General features: G+C 35.1%; 1 protein-coding gene across 10 annotated transcripts in view; it reads right to left on the reverse strand.

The window, feature by feature from the left end:
* Positions 1-283: 283 nt before the first annotated feature.
* Tomosyn (syntaxin-binding protein tomosyn) overlaps positions 284-14,916 on the reverse strand; it is a 42,262-nt gene continuing 27,629 nt past the window's right edge. For 3 of the 10 annotated variants that reach the window (XM_077414096.1, XM_077414094.1, XM_077414100.1), the window contains 9 exons: positions 8,269-8,392; positions 7,856-7,975; positions 7,605-7,730; positions 7,239-7,445; positions 6,993-7,101; positions 4,799-4,882; positions 4,344-4,439; positions 4,107-4,231; positions 284-4,010 (listed from right to left, as the gene is read on the reverse strand). In XM_077414096.1, coding sequence (XP_077270222.1) covers positions 3,757-4,010; positions 4,107-4,231; positions 4,344-4,439; positions 4,799-4,882; positions 6,993-7,101; positions 7,239-7,445; positions 7,605-7,730; positions 7,856-7,975; positions 8,269-8,392 — 1,245 coding nt within the window. In that variant the 3' untranslated portion in view covers positions 284-3,756. Of the gene's footprint in view, positions 4,011-4,106; positions 4,232-4,343; positions 4,440-4,798; positions 4,883-6,992; positions 7,102-7,238; positions 7,446-7,604; positions 7,731-7,855; positions 7,976-8,268; positions 8,393-10,624; positions 11,124-13,004; positions 13,053-14,916 lie in introns of all 10 variants that reach the window. The other 7 variants (XM_077414104.1, XM_077414102.1, XM_077414103.1 and 4 more) reach the window with 5 other exon arrangements.

Consider the following 14,916-nt stretch of genomic DNA (forward strand, 5'->3'; position numbering starts at 1 on the left):
CATTTATTAAATTGGAGCCAAGATACAGTCTGTAGCCGAGGCAGTACTCTTACAATTATAAGATGATATCTATATCGTGTATCTGTTAAAATAAAAATTCTACTAGATTATTAATAGTTACTAGTATAAATCGAGAGCATTAGATATTTCGTCGCACTTAAAGATAGACTTCTTTCGTTTATAATATTGAATTTAGTAGCGCACTACTTGCACAAATAAAAAATTATTTGCAATAATATCAAAGTCTTTTTAAAGAAGACAAGATATCATAATTCTAAAAAAGAGATAGATAGATAGATGGGGAGAGAGAGAGAGAGAGAGAGAGAGAGAGAGAGAGAGAGAGAGAGAGAGAGAGAGAGAGAGAAACATGATACGTCTATTGACAAAATCGATCTCGAACGAGCTACATGGAAGAAATCTCTCCCCTTTTCTTTATTCGTCTCTAATTAATAATTTAAAAAATTATACGTTATACGTTATACAAAATTTGGTTAAGTACATAGTAAAAGGTATCTGTTATATCTCTATTTGCAGATCACTAAAAGGATTTTAAGATGTGTATGTTCCGTTTATCTCTGTCCAGCCCAACGATAATCTCTCTAACATTGTAGATCATGTTTGAAATTAATTAATATCATATGTATATGTGTGAGCTATATATTTATCTGTAATTTAGACATATCTGTACATTCTACGATTCTATAATTGTTGTACGCTATCATTTATACAATATATTATTATTCAGATATAATAACAAAAACAATATAAAAAACAGAATCCTCCTATTCTAATAAGAAACTTGATTTAATTAGAATAAATATGGGCTAGAAAGAGAGAGTTAGAAATTTGCTTTATAAACAGCATTTGCTGGGTTTTACGACTATAGTACATAAAAAGATATAAGCGGTAGAACTAAAGCGGTAAGCAAATCGATTAATTACAGTCGAGTGTTTCCGATCTCATATCGAGGCTTTTTTTATGTACTATGGCCTGTAAAGTAGTAAGACTGTTATCAGAAATTTCCTTGAGATGTGTTTGCATTCTTTAATAAATAATGAGAAACTATCGACGAATATATTAGTCTTTGTGCAACGAATGTTAGAATATACATATTACTGCAACATTTAAATAATAATGTAATATGCCTGTTCTCTGTAACTAGCTCACATTAAATCTATCTATTCTATTATTATAACGGTAAAACGAGCCTTCACTCTGAAAGAACACCTCTTCTCTCTAATTTGTATACCGGCATTCGTAATTCGGACATTAACAAATCTCTCCGCTGCTTAGGATACTTTATACTTTATTTTGAATGTATCTTATCTACCATTGAACTGCTTACATACTGAGTGTCGGGTATTTCGAGGAATAATAATTCTAGATAGTTAGATAGTGGAACGTTTGTCAGAGTTAGCAGCTTAGGTAAAACGGGATCGGAGCTCAGAGTCAACACTAATCTGCGCACTCTCACGAACGTATTACAAATTCAGCATCAGTATGGATCTCAAACTACGGTTCGCACGCTACAATTCGCTCGACGAACGAGCTCGCGCTCTTTTTGTACTAGTAATCGATAGTGAAGACATCCCGTGACAAGAGTGTGACAACGGATTTATATACGTGTATATTGTCCAAGAGAAATTATACCATGAGCTCGAATCAATTCGAAAAATGCATTCTAAGTAATCTTCTGCGGGCACATTATTAAGTATGTGAGTGATTAGTACCATAAACATCAACTATACAGTTATTGCTATGGAAGCAGTACGACGATTCAGAGTCTCGATAAATTCAACGAACTTATCACATACATATATATATATATATATATATATATATATATATATATATATATATATATATATATATATACACATAACATATATATATATATATATATATATATATATATATATATATATATATAAACATAACATATACATATGACCAAATATATATGTATATATACATATACCTTCTTGTAGGCCGGTTCTACAATCAGTCGTATGTCAGAGTCGGATGTCGGAACGTAGCTGATGGTCCAATGAAGAAAATTCGTTTTCGAAAAAGAAAATTCTCTCATTGGACCATCGGCTGCGTGCCGAAATCCGACTACGATTACAACGTACGACTGATTGTAAAACCGGCCGCCGTATATATATATATATATATATATATATATATATATATATATATATTTGGTTACTTATATATGTATATTTTATATCTTATATATTGTCTTTAATTAATCTAAACTATGTGTAGTGCTAAAATTACAATAGTTTTACTACAACTCATGTCACGTCGGTTAGATGTGTCGTAAATCCAGTTGAACTTATCGTCGGCATCGAAACAGCGTAACTCATAATACATTGTTATATAAACAGCTTTATAACGCGAAATCTGCCCTACTTATATTCATCTTTTTTATATATACATAGCACGTCTAGCGATAACTACAATCGATAACAACTAATACATTCTTATCAGCGTGGCGAGTATAGCAGCTTTTGCGGCCTGCGCAACACCCGCCATTCTGGATAAAATATATTTCATTGCATTCAACTTTTATCCAATTTACTTTTTCTCACCAAGTAATTAACTACATTTTATTGTCAATGCATTCGGAATGGTGTCGCTGTGCCGTCTTGCCTGCGTTCGTAACTTTCGTAAAATATCCACAAAAATCATTTCTGTCGAGCCTAACAAATTTCTCATTTGCACTCGTGTAACTCGATAGACTTACGAATCTTAAGAATCGCATTCGTTTTATCCCTTAATGCAGTATTTACGAAAGTGTCTACGATCGTGTAACGATAAATACTTAAATACAAGTCAGCTTACAATGTACACGATTATAAAATTTACATTCGCGGAATAAGAATTATTAGTCAATAACAACTCTTCTCTAGAATGACTGTTTTACTACGAGTTTTCAATGGCATTGTTAATATATGAATTGCCATGTATATTTCGTTCCAATATAATATATATTTTCTCTCTTACATAACACATATAATATTAATCTAATATAGGAGAACTCATGTTTTATATATAAGTACTAGTTTAGTCAATTTATAACTAATGCGATTCTTACCGTTTCACTCGATTCCATCTATTCGGAAGTGCTTAAACTCTGCAACAATGTGACGTTCGTAAATACTTATTGGCAATTCTTTGCTGAGAAGCAAACAAGGCAAGGCGCCAAAACACGTTCACAGGACGTCCGAATGAATTAACGAGTGCCACCGATTAAAAGGCGAATTATTACATAATTGCTTATATTGACTCGCGTATATTTCTGTCGCATCTTTGCGTATAAGTACTTTATATTTTAAATAATTATACATACATGTCACATCCGCGCAAATGCATCGAGGCATTTGGCCGCGGCCTCCGACATCCCTCTTTTATTCATCCATACGCAAAGATTTACACAATTGAGAGATCGTCGCCATACTACTCCGCTTTGAAATATATGTTGTTGTTTTTTTTTTTTCGCTATATATGTTTATCTCGTTTACAGCATGTGCGTGTGTACCATGTGCATCGCACAGGTGATCGCATGTACATGTATCCGTTTTATCTCTCTCCCTTCGTGTAGATGTTTCCCATATGTGCGTTTTTGTGAGGATCTAATATAGCTAACTTTTAGTTTCTTAATACGATAAAACTCATAGACGAAACACGAACGCTAAATAAATAACTAAAGAAACGTGCGTCATCCCATCGGACTCGGATCGAATGGCTTTCTCATAGCTGGTACCATTTCTTGTCTTTGTACTTGAGCATCAGTCCGTGAGCGCTCGCCGCAAAGTTCTCGGCCTCCGACGCCATGCGCGCGGACCGATCTTCGAGCTGCGACAGCTTCTCGCCGCGCTCCATGACCATCTGGTGTGCCATATTTACTTCGCCCGTTGCGCAAGAGACCCGTTCTCGCATAGCTTCGTTTGGTCCTGGAATATGTTTTGCCACTGTGCGTGACGCACGACCGCTAGATTCACCGACTGCAATCAGCATCGGTATAAGCGTTAGCTTGCTCCGAATTACTCATTTCTTCATTTTCAATTTGTTCGTTGCAACAAGTAAAAAAGTCTACTTACACAACTCTTCTCGATCGACACTCCTCGAGCCACCACCGAATAAACCTTTGAAGAAACTCTCTTTAGGCGGTTCTGGCATATCGTGGCTAATAAACAGATCACCCATCATCTCCGTCAATTCGCCGCTAATCAAATAGAATTAACGGTAGATAGAATGCGTCAATATATGAATCCAATACATAAGACTAAACTTATTTTATTGAACTAAAAATAAAATTGATGCACGTAAAACAATACCAGAATTCACTCGAAACGGAGAACTTCTGTATTTCCATCGGTGACGATAAGTATAAACCGTGGCCTCGATTGCTGAAGCAAAGCGTCTTTGCGATCCTGCAAAAAAATATGCACAAGGCAGCTTTACTGCAATGCGTTGTTTCATAGGGCATATAATAGATTGCATATAAAATGACAATATCGGGGTACAACTGTAAAAGAGTGTCCAGTGTGCGGTTTTATATTACATGGCATAAAGCTTTGGTCAAAGTGGTAAAAATCAGAGGTTGATAGTTATAGCGGTTTTAAGAGTTATAGAGGTGGCGCGAGAAACGTTTTCCTATGTGAAACATTATGAAGCTGGAAACAAAAATCGTGAAATCGAAAGGAGATAATACATTGCACGTAAGGCACTTGTGTTGTGTTGTGTCAAGGTTTTTTTACGTGTGGTTAGCTGTACTTCATAGATGACTTACTGATCGGTATCGCCATTAACAAAGAGTTGATGACCCCATATGGTCAACATGGGGTCTACAATGCCGTGTTTTGTGGTCTGAAAACTGTTAGAGATTACAGAGACAGGAGGAAAGTGAGCGTACGACCGTACACGGGTCAATATAAGATTTACGTTATCAATGTTATCATTAATTAGCATTAACCCTTAAAACAGCCAGCCCAGTTATTTTCAAAAAGACTCTCTCTACATGTTCGCACGATATATCTTATTCTCTGTATATGTATAAAAATTTGTAACGTGAAACAGACGATAATGGTAAATGTTGCCTGAAAGTTCGTAGTGTAAGTTTTTGCGTAGATTCTGCTAAGTAAAAAATCGTAGACATGATACATGACAGAGATAGAGAAATTTCAAAATAAAAGTCATAGAATTTACAGATGAAGAATTGCCATAGACAGTTTTATATCGCGTGGTTGTGAAACGTTGTGCGAAAAAGCGTAATCATGACTGACTCAAAGTATTTCCAATTTTAATTTTAAACAAGCAGATCCGCATTTTCATTCGTTTCACAACGTTGCATTCTCTGAAAATCTAGAGTATATGCTCTGAGATAAAGAGTGCAATAGAAGTGCTCGTAAAAAATGCTACAAATGACGCATGCTCTAATTGTGTTAAGGGTTAACGAGTGCGCTTATTGCAGAAAAAAGTCACATGCTAATATTATCGCGCGCGCGTTAATGGTTATTAATACACTTCTTAATAAATATTCATATAAGTATAGAGCAATATATATTAGTATATATATATATGTACACAAGTTATCTCGTCAACTCTCTTCATACTTTTTTATAGGCGATATTTCGTAAATAGCAAGTTATTAACATCGATAAAAAGATAAGCTGCTACGGATTTATGTAGCTCCTAGACATTCGTAATTCCTACTTAATATAGAAAGAAATATCCAGAAGTGTGCTATATTATCCATTTCTAAATACGTCACTCAATTTATTTATATAAATTTATGTTTCTCTCTAAAATGTGTGTAATCATACATAGCTGAATCTTTATATCGTACAGAATGTTTAATAATTGCATACTTCTGGAGAATGCTATACACATATATAAATATAGGCGTAGTATTATTATAAATAGAATTTGATAGAAAATTGATAAATCGAAATACTCTTAAGAATAAGTACCTGATGGCTATAATATCGTTTCAGTAACGCATATACCTCTGGCTTTGGTACTTTATCTAGATCTACTCGATGATGCTAGCTAGTAGGTGAAGTTCAAATTTGCGTTTATTATTGTTCTACTGCGAATAAATATAAAGTTCAAATAATGAGAATAAGCAAAATTTCAATAGAATTAACCTATTTCATGCGCCGTAATAATGAAATATTCAAAATATTCCAAATAAACTTGTAATATAACCAACTATACAAATGCAGAAGATAAATTTTGCTACGAAAGCTTTAATGATATCAATTTAAAATTGTCTTAATGCAGCAGATAAGCCTCCTCTTATAAACGATAAATAATTCGTCGCTGTTGTTTAATTTAAAAAAGAATTTCCGGCCTTTCCTTTACCTTTTGAAAACTAGCTCCTATTTTCTGTTTTCTAATAAGAATCAATATAATTACGTATAAAATACCATATTTAAAACTTATGATTTAATATAATATCAGTCGTCTTCCAACCTAATTGTGAAGCGTTAGAACCTCCTCTGTAAAGCGTTAGAACTATAAAGCTTCATTGGCAATGATACTTTTACACAAAAATATATATTTTTCTGATTTTCTTAGTGTGAGATTAATGATAGAAACAATTTCTATGCAAACTTAGGTACCTATCCCTTAAAAAGCTAATTTCACTGATTTCAAATATATTTGTGGAAATATATCCAGTTATTACGAATATTAACATTACTAGCATGACATGGCTAATTTATGACTGCATCATAAATAGATATGCAGTGAATATTATTTTAATCTACATATAACATTTTTATACCATTCTTAGTTATGTAGTATGTGATTTTCAACATTTTTATAAATATGTATATTATATTAAGAATAAAAAATGTAGAAGTTTTTGCGATATTACAATAGCATATAGTGCAACGCATCATGTGCAAATATTGCCACTATCATATTGCCTTGATAGCTAAAATAAAAGAATTAGGACAGATTAGAGTTACTTTTCTTACCTCAAATCTATAAGAGGTAGAAAATCAACGTCTATCAATGGTCTCAGGCTGGGTAAACTGTACGTTGTGATGTGACCATTCGAAACGTAACATACTAGGCAGACGTTATCTAGACATAAATGTTTCGTGAGGATGAGATATTGTAAAAGGATTGCACATTTTTAAATAATCACATGACAAATAATGAGCCGGCATAACAATTACATCTTTATTTGCGTTACGCCTAAAAAAAAACATAGACTATACCTTTCAATGTTGTAACTTCTGCCTTAATTACGATATGAGTCTCTGCCAGTTGTTGCCTATATACACAATTTTGGGAGGGTAACGCCACAACTCTCGCTTGCTTCTCTGACACAAGTGCGACAAATTGTCTGTCCTCGAAATTGTCCCCGCCGACTTGCGTGTTCGTCGACGGTGACATGCGGCTATTTGTACATTTTCCTTGACTCTCTTTAACAAAAATCCACATCATTAATGTGACATATATATATATATATATATATAGAAAGAACCTTCAAAACAAACGTAAAAATCACGGAATATATACAAAATCTACAATCGCGATCTCTATACTCGCGGATATTAGTAAGTATAGGAAGTAAAGCCTACTGTTCCGTTCTTTGCCATCCGTGCTCTCGTCTTTCCAGGACTCGTACGAATACGGGATCAGAGCGCCGTTGCAATCTAAGAATGACATCGATAGGATACAACCCTTGAGTTTGAAAGTAGATCCATCTGCACATAAAAAACACGCGTTAAACCGTATTACGTGCTACGAATGATATAAAACAAGAAAAAACAGCCACAAAAGTAATATTTAAAATTAGCTAAATACTAAATATTTAAAAAAATCTGCTTACTACAGGTAGACACAACCACTGGGTGAGCATGACGTTCGCTCTGGGCAGGCGTATTGAATATAACAGTCTGTACAGATCCCAGAGACGTGCCAATCCATAACGTCGGCATGCCGCTTGTATCTTAAAAAAATAATTAAATTATTATAAGTAATCCCCATTGCATAACGCGTTGTCCAATATAACGTCTGATATAATTAATATGTTTTGTACTCATACAATTTTGACTTTTTTATTCAATTCTTGATATTTTTTTTAAACAAGACCTTGTTTACAAAAATAAAAGAATCAATAATAATTATTTGTATTATCAGACTAGTTTACATTAATAAAAAGATGCATAACGCGGATATGCGTGAAACGATTTACGAGCGATTTACGATTTTTTAAAGCAAAGTTTACGCTGATCTACGTACCGTTTTTTTTCGTATAAGAATCCGCAAATGTAAGGCAGCTTATGGTTTCTGTGGTGATGTTTTCGAGGGACGACATACTCGAACTCCTTGATCGTTGGAAGGAGCCGTCGAATTTGTCTATCCGACCAGCGGTCCCAAAAGAAAATGCTCGATTATTTATAGAATAAGGAGCGCGCCTCTTCTTTCCGGGCTACTAAGAAGCATGCACAATGACTATCGAAATTATATTTTTCGACACGTTTACATCGTCTTTACGTAGTGTATACCACAAAGTGTAAACTAATGAAGTCAGAACACACTTATCAGAGACAGCGCAGCTTCAAGAGAACAGTAATAATAATGATCGTGACAATGAAAATGCTGATTATGGCAACGACGATGACGATGACAATAATAATAATAATAACAGCGACAGCAACAACAACTATCACGATCAAGATCTCTCGACCGCAGTTCACGTATTAATTATCCTTCATACACTTTAGACTCATCAGGAATATCAAGTCAATTATACAAAAATTTACACAGATGCATACAAGGACGCACGCCACATTCACACGTACGCACACACGAACGCATAGTATCACGTCCAATTAGCGCAGAATTAGAGATTTATCGTTCACAGACTAAGTCTTGAATAAGTAAGCTAGGTAGTAGACGAGTGACACGAGAAGAAGAATCACTCTTGCATGCACGCGTAAGATATCCGGCCGATCACCGGATTGTGTGGTGATGAAAGTGTCGTCGACATCGATCATATTCTCCGTAATGTAAATATAAACTGAACCAAATCAATACATCTTGTAGCCGATGCAATTTTTTGAAGACGAGATTCGTGAAAAATACTTTAAAATACTTTATATAAATAATTCTGTAAAATAAACGAACGTATGTTATGTAGATCATGTATTCGAATATAATTCAATACAGTACGTTACCTAATGTCACATACGAGTTGGTTCTTGAATTTAACACACACGTACGTCTTACTGCACATATATAATGGATATATAGCCGTATTGTTGGAAATAATTGTCTCTATCCATTCAACAATTGTAAATTAAATTAAAATATTTTAAATAAATCATTTGTTTGAAATACTGCGACAAAACACGATACGAAAAAGGTGAGATTATTTTTCTAACGGAAAACTTAGATCTGAGATTCTGCCGATGAAAAATATGGTTCTTAGAAAATAAATTAGCACGTAGCGCGATATCGGTGGTGTCAGAGTCAGGTTTTAGAGGAGTTGCATGAGAATATCAGTCCTAGTTTTCGTGTAATAACACGATAGAAGATAACATTAATATGCGAAAGGATCGTTTCACAAATGCGGACAGAACGATAAGCTTTATGACAAAAACATGTATTGTTCGAGACGAGAAGATGTTAACCGGTGATACTCGGTACCTCCGACATGTTTGCACATTCACCGTGCACAGTCCGTCCTATTTATCAGTATATTCACATTAGGTGCATCTTAGATTGTGCATCGAGCTGAGAGAAGTAATTATCTGAGAGATGCAACGTTATAGACCACATCTATGAAAGAAGCAGAAATCAAAAGTTTGCCAAATAGGCGAAAAGAGCAGGAAAAAGTATCTCTTTTCGAGGGTGCAGTGTGACAACTAGAAATCACGCAGTCTAGACGGTGTGCCATTTCGTGTTTATTTAGAAAAGGTTCCACTAAAGAGCATATATAAGTCAGAAAGAAAGAGATGCATCGTAGTGAGAACTACCGAAGTCACTTTCACACTCAGATCAGGTAAAGACCAGACAGTATCTATTGAGTCTAGACAATAGAAAAAACGTATGTCGTGCTGGAAGGATCTCGGGAACAACATTGCTTTTACGTGCAACAAATCAACTTTATAACAAATCACAAAGAAAAAAATACAAGTTATTAAAAAATGACTGGTTCAAATCAGTCTCGAAATTGATCCGAAGTTTATTTCCCAATGAAAAGGAAAAATAAAAATATCGTAGAAATAGATACACGAAACGATGTTAAAGAATTAAGTAATATAGAAGAATGAATATACATGACATTACTAACGCGTGAGAGAAAAAAGATTAAATAAACGAAGTTAAATTGTTAAATTTTTCAAATTAGACGTATAATCTCTAATATGCAGCAACTTTGCGCAAGAGATCCGCACTCTCCGAGCTTGAAAAAAATTCGATCCGAAAAGAATCGCTCTATAGTCACAATGAAATCAAACTAAAGATCAAGCGATCAGAGAGAGAAATAGTTTTCCCATTCGGTGTCACAGAAAGAACAATATATATCAGTAGTCTATGTAGTGGTTAGTCCATAGATAAATAGAGTTACAGTGGCCTGTATCGGTAATACTACCAAAGCTGCTATACTGTCTGGTGTTGGTGAGAATATTCTGGTAGTTCAAAGACGCTTGAGGGACGGCTGAGGGGTAGCTTCTCATCTCCGTGCTACGCTGAGCGTAGAATAGCGAGACTGTCGGAAAAGCGGCGGCAGCACCCGTGGCGGAGTCCACTTCGAAGTGGGTGGTAGCGGTGCTCAGACACTTCTGGAGCTTCCTTACGCCCTGGGTGCGCGGGTGACGTTGATCTAACGTGACACCCTTGCGCGACACCGTATTAATTTCCTCGTCGGTGCCGCTAATCGCGCCGGCGGCGGCATTACGGATACCCGAGCGAGTTACGTTAACACCAGCACTAGGGCCTCCACCACCGTCACTATTGTTAGCGCCGTTGGTGCCGCTGCCACCGGTGCTACAACCATCACTATTATCACCATTGTCACCTCTCTCACCTCTCTCACCACCAACACCCACTGTACTTCTTCCTGTCACCGGCAATACGCACATCCCGTTCATCTACAAATCAGGCGACAAGTCAAACGTGAAGAACATACGACACGGTCATTGCTTTTGTTTATAAAGCAAATTTGTGTGTGGACTGAACTCTTTGGGATATGAAAATGTAATGAACGCGCGGGTTTTCTATCAAGCTTTCATCAAAACGCAAATAACAAAAGCACGTGGAAAATGAATTTTCATATTCGTTTTTAATTTTCGCTTGCCAGATTGTTGTATCACACGGGCAAATATTTGCACATTATTTTATTATTTATATTCACTTTTTATAAAACGTATAAAATTATATAGAAATATATATACACGTCAAACAAGATACAAAAATACTTTTTATCATAATATTGATTATAATTAACTAAGAATGTAAATGGAACTGAAACGATCATACAAGCTTAATAGAAATATTGAAAATATTAAATACTAAATAATATCAAACAAAACAGTGTAGAAATGTATTATCTGTAACGGTATCATGTTTAAGAATATTTAAGCTATTATATTTAAATATTACAATTGATATCGGTATAGAACGTGCTAAAACGTAAATCGTCTAAACGTTTTCATAAATTTAAATATATTTTGAATTCCCACCCTAAAATCGAAGAGAATCAAGTTATAAATAATGAATAATGTATCAATAAAACTAAACCAATAAGCTGAGAATCGCTGGCGGGAGAAATGTTGATCGACAATGCGATTACTCTTTCTCCCTTGTTGGCCTCAACTATAAATGATGCATATATACGCGACAACGTTTTAATAAAGAAATCTCATTTGTCTACTCGTTGAAAGGTTCTTATGTACATCGTTCGCGATAACATATCGAAAAACGCTCTTCTCACGTTGTTTCGATAGCAATGACACAAAAACGTATCTTCATCTCAAGCAGATGCTGCGTGACACTATTTGGGAAGCGATATAACTCGTCAGAGCCGTGATGAAAGTGGACATTTGTGCGTATGACACAATCGCAGCATATCGGGAGTTTCATTAGACAGGAAAATAAAAAAATCGACACTTCTCTCTTCCACCTCTCTGCGACTCTGCGTTCCGTCATACGGAAATGAACGACAGAGATCCCTCGATAAAGACCGAACCAAAAACACTTCCGTTCAGTTCGATTGGACTTTGTCTCGACTATCCGAGACTTGTGTCGAGCAAGCTCGATATAATAGTTCATTGTTGCTGTCTGCACTGGGGCTGACATCACGGAAGATCTTGGCGAGAGGAAAATGTAACGATAAACAACCTGCTCGTGTTGTACACCTCGTGCTTGGTTGCTCGCTATGTGCCACTATGTGGAATATATATCAGCATATTATGCAGAGTCCTCTATAGCAGTCAGTCAATGTCGAGATACAAATTTGGAATAAAAATTTGAATACACTCGCAAAAAGCGTCCTGTCAAGAGCGTCTTATAACACACGCCTTAATACAATTTAATAAAAGATAAAGATGACCTCTTGTGTCCCGTTGTCATTGATGAGGCGACGACCATCAGTGTTATTATTATTACTATTGCTATTTGCGTGCAAACCATCGAAAAATTTTCCAAAAGCTTTGAAAGCAATGTTGTACCGAGAGAAAGGTGTCTGAATAATATAAGAAGTTGGAAAATAAGAAGAGAGAGAGAAATCAATAGTGATTCTACATGTAGATTTGAAGGCAAATGGATGTATACGCTCGATGTTAATAGTTCACGAATAGAATCCGATCTCTGGATTATACTATGACCGAGCTATAAGACGACAAGAACTCTCTGCCTATTAATTTGTAATGTGTATTCGTATAACATCTTGACTGAGATCTCGGTACTCAAGGAGTGTACTTTTCTCTCGGTGATAAGAACAACTGCTAAAAATATGAAAAACCAAGGTTTTTACCTGAATCGACCCTGCTGTCGGGGAAGACCGCAAAATTGATTTGAACCTGAAAAAGTGTTAAAGTAGAATCTCTTCAAATTCGTATTTGCAGTGTAATATTGTGAATGGAGGACTTGGCGCCGGTACGGACACGGATAGGTTCGCGTTATCTCCTGTTGATATTTCCGCGAGAGCGAGAGGGGGGAGAGGGGTCTTTCCCACATTTTGCGAGCATATAAGAACAATGTTTACAAGTAGCCATAAAACTTGGAATGGAGTTGACACAAATGGATACCAAGACCAAATGGGAGGCGATGCACTTTCAAAATATCTACTATGCATTCCAAATACTGGTAACCTAGGGGGTGGGAATACTAGAAATCTTAAGTGATACGGCTTTTTTTCCGACCTATTGACCTATTCACCTATCGACCAGAGCGGTTGCAAACTAAGAGTGATTCGGCAGGATAATGGCTTTAAGAAAAGGCAGTCGATGCAGTTTAGTGAAGCGTTGACATCCTTTAAAATGTATTCTTCTGAAAATAGTATATCAGAGACATATATTTTTACGGATATAAATTCAACGTACAATAACGTAGACATGTGTTTGCGCCCGAAGAACTTTTGCCCGCGTATCTTACAATTAGGCGTAATTTGCACAGCCAATAAATTCATAGCTCTGCCTTCACAGTTAGACCAACGAAACTTGCAACATTATGCTGATGTGACACTGACTTTGTTATTTAAACAATAGACCGTGAACACTTTATAGTTTAGAGTGTAATCTGGCACCCTCTGATCCAAATCAGGAATGCATTTTAAAGAATTATCATTTTCAACATAAATCGCGCGTATTGTATTGTCCTCTAGCGGGGAAATTGTCTGCACTCTTCTATAAATTATCAGGCCTTTTCTTCATAATCGAAGAAACGTCGACACACTTCGGACGTGCCTAATCGTAATGTATCGATGAACTTATTGACTGACCATTATATTAGACTCTACATTTTGCGTGACCAGATTTCACATCAGTCTCTTATTCCACATAACTATAAAATATTTGCGTTACAGGAAATATCTAACAATTTCATTTCATGTTTTAATCTCACGATCGATGATATCTACGATATATTTCTGCTATCAAGTTCTTGCAAAAACCTTGTTTTAAATTCTATCGATATTTAATATTGAAAAATAAATACTCACGGAAATCAAAAATTTAAATAAATATATAAATAAATAGATGTGCATATGATAATTTTGTATAAGTCATCATTTTCACATTGCACATGTTGAAATATATGAAACACATGCTTTTCAAATACACGATAAACATAAAATAAATTGCTACCGTCAATCATTTTCTCTCGTTTCATGACGTATAGTGTCGTATAGGAATCAATCAAAATCATGTATCAACTATTTCAATTGCATTATAATTGCGTTGCTATCTCATCAATATGCACTGCATTAGACATGCAATAAATAAAGAATACTAATAACGGATAAGTATGGAAATTTGCGAGCTATTTTACTCAATTTTAGGTATATGCGAGCATATTATTAGATTTATGTGATCTATATAGAGTCCAAAAAGTTCTAAAAGTTCTTGCCATTAATATTTAGATAATATTTATTTGTGTTTAACTAAAACTAATCTATCGTTTATAAAGTTTAGAGTTGTCAACAATTATTGCAAGGATTTTCTTGCAAGAGTACATATATATTAGAAGCTCATTTTTGTCACCTGCGTATTGACTGATTCATCTAAACATTAACTGTTTCGCATAAACCTTTGTGATGATAGCATGTTATAATGAAAACCAATATTGGGTAATGTAAAATAATTTCATGTTTTTCACAAAATTGCAAAAAAAAATATTTATTCTATATAATTAATGATCAAATTGGAAAATCTCTACATTTAATAT

This window comes from Temnothorax americanus, unplaced genomic scaffold (assembly GCF_048541705.1).
Source record: "Temnothorax americanus isolate GAGA-0224 unplaced genomic scaffold, ASM4854170v1 Scaffold35, whole genome shotgun sequence".
NCBI classification, from domain to species: Eukaryota; Metazoa; Arthropoda; class Insecta; order Hymenoptera; family Formicidae; genus Temnothorax; species Temnothorax americanus.